The 8675-nt window shown below is 43.3% G+C and overlaps 1 protein-coding gene across 1 annotated transcript; it reads left to right on the plus strand.

The window, feature by feature from the left end:
* The first annotated feature begins 3724 nt into the window (after nt 1-3724).
* On the plus strand, nt 3725-8540 carry LOC306935781 (uncharacterized protein). Its single transcript, XM_079518981.1, has 2 exons — nt 3725-4123; nt 6091-8540. Exons 1-2 carry the CDS (start codon nt 3730-3732, stop codon nt 6861-6863), a joined length of 1167 nt encoding a protein of 388 aa, XP_079375107.1. The 5' UTR covers nt 3725-3729; the 3' UTR covers nt 6864-8540.
* The last annotated feature ends 135 nt before the right edge of the window (nt 8541-8675 follow it).

The raw sequence follows: 8675 nt of genomic DNA on the forward strand, positions 1-8675 counted from the left end.
TATTCTATTAGGTAGGGATGTAGCTCTGGTCCATAGCCTTACTCATGGACCAGAGCTACATCCCTACCTGCTTTCTCTGCACCATTTGTTAAAATGTAAAAGACCAATATTATTATGAAGAAAACAAGATGGTAAGACAGCTAACACAAATGGAATAAAGTTTACCTTCAGAAAAAGTGTTGTTTATGGCTTCTGAATGTAGGTATTTTAACATGTAATGTCTATGGAGTGACGTCACGTCAACACCATTAGCTCAGAAAAGGGGGCGGGGAAAGGCTGTGAGACAGGCCTATTGGCATAAAGGAGGCAACAGGCTTGCTGTACGCTTAGGGGGTTGATGCGATGCCCACCACTGGGCTCTGCTCAGACTTATAATACTTAGGGGGTTGATGCGATGCCCACCACTGGGCTCTGCGCAGAGAGCATGAGGTGAAATGATGACAGTGTTGGCATTTCATGGTCTTTATATGAAGTTGATATTATTATGGGTGAATGTTGAGTCAATGAATGGATGGTGATTGAATACTATTTCCTCAAGAACGCATTCAGAATGTAAATGTTTGTCTGTGCAGCTGCATGTTGCACAGAGCTCAACTGGGGTCCCCTTGCACTGAGAGTGCCCAAACAGAAGCCTGAACTAAGGAAGAAATGTGGGTCCTAACGAAATGACTAGAGGGTGTCTGAAAATAGGCCTGCACAAATAAGGCAAATACATGAAGCTATGGGGAATTAGTACAGCTTGCATGTTATGTTAACACCTTTTATTCATGTTTTCATGTTTTCTTCTCCTTCCCAGATATTTTCACTGCTCAACTCAAACATATCAACAGCAGAAATAGACATCTCAAAAATCACCGGAGAACTCATACAGAAGAAAAGCCCTACCACTGTGACCAGTGTGGAACTAGCTTCAGCCAGAGTAGTACTCTCAAACGTCACCAGAGAATTCATACAGGAGAGAAGCCATACCACTGTGACCAGTGTGCGTCTAGGTTCAGCACGAGTAGTACTCTCAAACGTCACCAGATAATTCATACAGGAGAGAAGCCCTACCACTGTGACCAGTGTGGGACTAGGTTCAGCACGAGGGGTGATCTCAATGTTCACCAGATAATTCATACAGGAGAGAAGCCCTACGCCTGTGACCAGTGTGGGACTAGGTTCAGCCAGAGCAGTCATCTCAAAGTTCACCAGAGAATTCATACAGGAGAGAAGCCCTACGCCTGTGACCAGTGTGGGACAAGATTCAGCACGAGCAGTGGTCTCAAAAGTCACCAGAGAATTCATACAGGAGAGAAGCCTTACCACTGTGACCAGCGTGGGACTAGGTTCAGCACAAGCAGTCATCTAAAAAGTCACCAGAGAATTCATACTGGAGAGAAGGAGAAGCCATACCACTGTGACCAGTGTGGGTCTAGGTTCAGCACGAGCAGTGGTCTCAAAAATCACCAGAGGATTCATACTGGAGAGAAGCCCTACGCCTGTGACCAGTGTGGGACTAGGTTCAGATGCAGCAGTCATCACAAAGATCACCAGATCATTCATACAGGAGAGAAGCCCTACCACTGTGACCAGTGTGGGACTAGGTTCAGCACAAGCAGTCATCTCAAAGTTCACCAGATAATTCATACAGGAGAGAAGCCATACCACTGTGACCAGTGTCGGTCTAGGTTCAGCACGTGGGGTGATCTCAAAGTTCACCAGAGAATTCATACAGGAGAGAAGCCCTACCAATGTTGCCAGTCTGGGACTTGGTTCAGGCAGAGCAGTGCTCTCAAATGTCACCAGAGAACTCATACAGGACTCTCTAAAGATGTCATGTAGTCAGAGAGCAGGCTGGTGTAGCTGATCTACAAGCTCCCTCTTGACACGTATACAGTAAATCAGCTGTGCCCAAAAGGTAGATCACAATTCTACCTGTAGATCATAAAGGCTGTGCAGGAAGACCACATGACATGTTATCTACCTGTACATCATACAGGCCGGGTTTAGGTGGACGACATCGGCCGTTAGCAAAAGATGCTAAAAGTTGCTAAATAATTTAAAACAAAGGGGGATTATAGGGAATAAAACAATTACGTCAATCCGTCAACGGGAGGTCTGGATTAATTAATTCACTATGTCAACACCGTCAACGGTAGTTCAAGGTTTAAAGTGACTTGATTGATTGACATAAAAATAGGGCCTGTCACTCAAACCCACACAATGCAATACTTGGTTTAAAGAGTGTTGCACACAAACATCAGTAGCATTCACTGTGTGAAAAGAGGAGTTAACGAGCAGTTATGGGCACTGGATATGCCTGTAAACCTCAAGTTTAGCAGCATCTACAGTAATATACAGGTGTGATGGTACATTACGGGAGTTTACCAGAGTTTCCTGTAATATATATAACCGTTTTGCGCAGTGATTACAAAGTTACCATGTATACAATAAATAAATAAAAATACTATACAATTCCACTTTCCTCTATTTCCCATTCCATGTGCGTTTGTTTTATATGAAACGCCAGCACCAGCGCCCTCTCGGGTACATTTTTAAACCATTGTCAGCAATGGGATGATTGGGATAATAATGTGTTTTGGTGGGTAGATGTTGTTGAGCTGGTCATTTTGAAAGTAGCTCTCAAGTCAAGAGGTTTGCAGTAAATCTATTCATTTAAACTAGAGGTTCATGGTTCTGATGAGTGATCTTAGCAGACCTTGTATTGAGCTGTTCTTTATTGTGCTGTTTTATACAAACTGTTAATAAAGTTATCAATCAATCTTAACAATCAGCCCCTCTTGTATTTGATTTTACTCTGTTATCACCTTTATTATTATTATTATTATTATTATCATCACAATTTATGTTCTTTCATTTCCGGTTTGCATGAGTTCACTAATTAATGATTCGTTATTTCTCTCAGCTGATTGGTCCTTGGCCTGAAACAATATTTAATTATTCCTGACGGCACGGGCCCCATGAGGATTATGAAAACTATTCGTCCCTGCTTGTGTACTATATATTGGGTGAATAAATGCCTCTCATCAGTTCTGTTGTGTACAGCTGAGAGAGTGGATGTGAACTGACGCTGCTGCCTACTCGTCTCGTTATTTATTTCCTCCATACATCCGACTTGTGTCCACAGTATACAGACTCTTCCTATCGCTGTAATGCAGCTCTGTCCAACATGTGTGTTTTCGTCCTGTCAATCTAAATCTAATCATATATGTATTTAAATAACTGATGGTCTTCAGTGTGTATTAATGTCCATTTGTGTGTAATCTGTGTCCAAATAAAGTTGGTCAAAGAGAAGAAAGGGGAAAAAAGGAAAAGTGAAGCACCCTCCACGCACCGCGCATGCGCAGTGCCTCCAAAGCAGCGTTGCCATGTCTGCTTATTATAAGCGACGTCGGAGTTGTTTTTCTGTGAAGTAGCTAACTCCACCTCCTCCCCCCCTCTCAAACTGTCTGCTAAAGCAACTAACTCCACCACCTCTATATAAAGTCACAACACCAACTTTGATGAGGCAGAATTGCTTTGTTTTCTAAATAGGCCTATGAGGTTTAGACCTATTTTTAATTACCTGAAAAATGAACATTTGTACGTGTAGAGTTTGTAGATCTGCTATTTCCCAAATCTGATTGTGGACTAATGGCTTCTTTTTGGCTTGTTTTCATAGACCTGGTCGCTTATTTCTGACTCACAATGTGGCAACACTGCATGTTCGTGTCCACTCCATTGTTGATGTGGGAGAGTTTAGTCAGGAAGCGGAGCAGAGGACGGAGTGAAGACCACAACATGTCAGTCAGTAAAGTCACATCCCAGACGGTAAAAGACCTCAACATGGCGGCGAGTAAAGTCACATCCCAGACGGTAAAAGACCTCAACATGGCGGCGAGTAAAGTCACATCCCAGACGGTAAAAGACCTCAACATGGCGGCGAGTAAAGTCACATCCCAGATGGTAAAAGCGAGTCTCAAACGTGGACCGTCAGAGTGGAACGAAGAAGGAGATGAACTGCTTGGGCTTTTTGAAAGAGAGATGTCGTCCGACATCTTTTCAGCGTCTGTGTCAGAGAAGGAACAGATCTACCAGGCAGCCATGCTGAAGCAGCCTGTGATAAAGCTACACAGAATAGGTATGTGCATGTTTTCAGTAACAAGACAACGGAGTCACCCCTTTTCCACCTCTGAGTAAAAAGTGCGGATATCTCACCCCGAAAGTCCGGACTACTCACTGCAATACAGCGTCGCAGTCCCGCACCCTACCAGGGCCCAGGGAAATGATTCTCCGTTCATTTTCCTCATAGACATTTAAAAAAACATTTATTTAAAGACCTTTTAAGCCTCGTACAAAGCCAACTCTTGACGTGACAAATCATGACAACAAACATTTTTTTTCCGGGCCTAACAAATAATTAGAAAAAAGAAGAAAATGGCAATTATTATAATTGTAATTATTTGTTTGGTCCAAAATATTGTGTTTGTCATGATTTGTCACGACTCGAGTTGGGTTTGTACGACGCTTATAAGGTCTTTAAATAAATACGTTTTGAAATGTCTATGGGAAAAATGCATTGGGAATCATTTCCTGGGCCTGGCGTCGTCATGAAAGGGGGCGGGACTGCGCCGCTCTATTCGAAACTGGCCTCCGTAAAATCTGAATCCCCCGTCCCCTTTCCCCCTTACTGTATATGTTTCTTTTCCTATTGACAACGAAGGGAAAAGTTACGTCATATTGTCCCTCATTACGTCATGCTGTCAATTTATTGTTAATGGTGTTTAATGTTTGTGTTTCACCGTTTGTTTTACATCACCATTACATCACCTAATCAACATGAGTTAGACTTTAATATATTAGCGCCCCTCACTTCACACGGGTGTGATTATTTTTTATAGAAGTGTATATTTTTACGTCTCTAAATGTTGTGATGAATTGAACATGTCGTCCTCAGTAACAGTCTGTGTTGTAAACCAGTGTAATGCTGTATCAGTGTGTCGTCCTCAGTAACAGTCTGTGTTGTAAACCAGTGTAATGCTGTATCAGTGTGTCGTCCTCAGTAACAGTCTGTGTTGTAAACCAGTGTAATGCTGTATCAGTGTGTCGTCCTCAGTAACAGTCTGTGTTGTAAACCAGTGTAATGCTGTATCAGTGTGTCGTCCTCAGTAACAGTCTGTGTTGTAAACCAGTGTAATGCTGTATCAGTGTGTCGTCCTCAGTAACAGTCTGTGTTGTAAACCAGTGTAATGCTGTATCAGTGTGTCGTCCTCAGTAACAGTCTGTGTTGTAAACCAGTGTAATGCTGTATCGGTGTCGTCCTCAGTAACAGTCTGTGTTGTAAACCAGTGTAATGCTGTATCAGTGTGTCGTCCTCAGTAACAGTCTGTGTTGTAAACCAGTGTAATGCTGTATCAGTGTGTCGTCCTCAGTAACAGTCTGTGTTGTAAACCAGTGTAATGCTGTATCAGTGTGTCGTCCTCAGTAACAGTCTGTGTTGTAAACCAGTGTAATGCTGTATCAGTGTGTCGTCCTCAGTAACAGTCTGTGTTGTAAACCAGTGTAATGCTGTATCAGTGTGTCGTCCTCAGTAACATTCTCTTTATTGAGTTGTGCTTTCATGTGAAATGTAGCCATTCTGCAAACTGTTAATAAATACATCAATCAATCAATTCCTCTTGCTGTGTTGCCAGTTTTGCAAGAGAAACAAGTGGCCAGGTCTATGAAATCAAATGAAAATGGCAGATCTACAAGCTCAAGTTTACTGAATATTTCTACTTTTACCAAGCCTTTCCCCCCCCCCCCCCCCCTTGTTTTCCCCCCTGCAGAAAGTACTGACAGCTCACCCCTCCATGTCAGAAAGTACAGACAGCTCACCCCTCCATGTCAGAAAGTACAGACAGCTCACCCCTCCATGTCAGAAAGTACAGACAGCTCACCCCTCCATGTCAGAAAGTACAGACAGCTCACCCCTCCATGTCAGAAAGTACAGACAGGAAATTGTGTACAGCTGCCGTCCTGAATGTAGAACATCATCAGTTGGTAATAATACAACACAGCTTGCATGTTATGTTAAAACCGTTTATTCATGTTTTTTCTCCATCCCAGATACTTTCCCTGCCCAACTCAAACATATCAACAGCAGAAATAGACACCTCAAACATCACCGGATAACTCATACAGGAGAAAAGCCCTACCACTGTGACCAGTGTGGAACTAGCTTCAGCATGAGCAGTACTCTCAAAGTTCACCAGAGAATTCACACAGGAGAGAAGCCATACCACTGTGACCAGTGTGGGACTAGGTTCAACAGGAGAAGTACTCTGAAACAACACCAGAGCATTCATACAGGAGAGAAGCCCTATCACTGTGACCAGTGTGGGACTACGTTCAGCATGAAAAGTAATCTGAAAAAGCACCAGATAATTCATACAGGAGAGAAGCCCTACGCCTGTGACCAGTGTGGGTCTAGGTTCAGCACGAGAAGTCATCTCAAACGTCACCAGGAAATGCATACAGGAGAGAAGCCCTACCACTGTGACCAGTGTGACACTAGGTTCAGCACGAGCAGTCATCTCAAATATCACCAGAAAATGCACACAGGAGAGAACTTCTACCACTGTGACCAGTGTGGGAAACGGTTCAGCCAGAGCATTAATCTCAAACATCATGAGAGAATTCATACAGGAGAGAAGCCCTACACCTGTGACCAGTGTGGGATAAGCTTCAGCAGGAGCAGTACTCTCAAAGATCACCAGAGAATTCATACAGGAGAGAAGCCTTACCACTGTGACCAGTGTGGGACTAGGTTCAGCCACAACAGTGCTCTCAAACGTCACCAGAGAATTCATACAGGAGAGAAGCCCTACACCTGTGACTAATGTGGGACTGGGTTCAGCACGAGCAGTGCTCTAAAACAACACCAGAATATGCATGCAGGAGTGAAACCCTACCAATGTGACCACTGTGTGAAACGGTTCAGCCAGGACAGTGGTCTCAAACAACACCAGATAACTCATACAGGACTCTCTAAAGATGTCATGTAGTCAGAGAGCAGGTATCACTGGTTTAGCTGATCTACAAGCTCCCTCGTGACACGTTGTGAGCTTGTAGATCAGCTATTTTCAGCACAGCCAAGTATAAATCGAGCATTAAGACGCCATCACGGCCCACCTAAATACATTTTAGTCTACTGAATAATTTAGTCTCAACTCAAAGTTAAAAGTTAAAGTTAAGTTTTCTGAGGTTAAGGTTAGGTTTAGGCTCAGCCAGAAAGCATTGAGGTCAAACGTCTCCTTTGTGCCTGTGTCACACCACTGCATTTATATCTGACCTGCTTGTAGAAACCTATGTATTTAAGGGACTACATGTTAATGTCATTTATATCCATGCTTGTAGAGACCTATCCTATGTATTTTAAGTACAGACACACTACACATTACATATTCACATATCCCCCCCCCCCAAATAATCATATTTGAACCGCCCCCCCCCCACCCTGACAAGCACATGGAGGCATTACATTTAGTTTGACTCTGTTCCACAGAATGATATTGTGAAAATAGCTGATCTACAAGCTCACACCTCGTTATTGTTTTTGTTTTGTTTTTTAACACGTGTTGCCTCTATAAAAGTTAAATGTGTGTTTTCGTCCTGTCACTCTAATAATGTATGATGTATTTAAATAACTGATGGTCTTCAGTGTGTATTAATGTCCATTTGTGTGTAATCTAAATTGTCCAAATAAAGTTGGTCAAAGAGAAGAGAGGGAAAAAAAGGGAAAGTGACTCGCCCTCCACGCACGGCGCATGCGCAGTGGCTCCAAAGCAGCGTTGCCATGTCTGCTTATTATAAGCGACTTTGTGCTTGTTTTTTCTGTGAAGTTGCTTGTAAATATTGATAGTTGCGGGCTGTGCGTTTTTTGAGTCTTGTTTCTAAAGTGTAGTTATTTGCTTATTAAGGCTTGTTTCAACCAGTGGTTCTCAAACATTTTCAAATACATGTGGCCATGTGACCAGGGGACAGGGTCCTAGAACCATGTGTATTTGTCGAACCCATCCATCCATCCTTCTTCAACCACTTATCAGTAATCGGGTCGCGGGGGCAACAGCTCCACAAAAGTGTCCCAGACTTCCCTCTCAAGAGCAACACTAGTTGGGGATCCCGAGACGTTCCAAGGCCAGTGAGTCGATGTGTTTCCTTCAACTGCGCCTTGGTCTGCCCCGGGGTCTCCTCCCAGTGGGACGTGCCTCGAGGACCTCCCTAGGGAGACGCCCGAGAGGCATCCTAACCAGATGCCCCGAACCACCTCAGCTGGCTCCTTTCCAGGCGAAGAAGCAGCGACTCTACTCCGAGTCTCTCTCGTGTGACTGAACTTCTCACCCTAATCTCTAAGGGAGATGCCAGCCACCCGTCAAAGAAAACTCATTTCGATCGATTGTGTTCGCAACCTTATTCTTTCGGTCATGACCCACACTTGACCATAGGTTTGAGTAGGAATGAAGATTGCTCGGTAGACATTTGTCGAACCCATCTGGTTGTTTTCTGTTGTGCTATTTAACACCCTTTATGTCTGTGTTTCGAAAATATTGAACAAATTCAAAAGTATTAAAAAGCGCTATGGACAAAACCTCTTTATTGGTCCCTCAATTTGTTCATGGAAGTAATTGACAATATATAAATATATAAATCCA

This window comes from Electrona antarctica, assembly GCF_951216825.1.
Source record: "Electrona antarctica genome assembly, chromosome: 13".
NCBI classification, from domain to species: domain Eukaryota; kingdom Metazoa; phylum Chordata; class Actinopteri; order Myctophiformes; family Myctophidae; genus Electrona; species Electrona antarctica.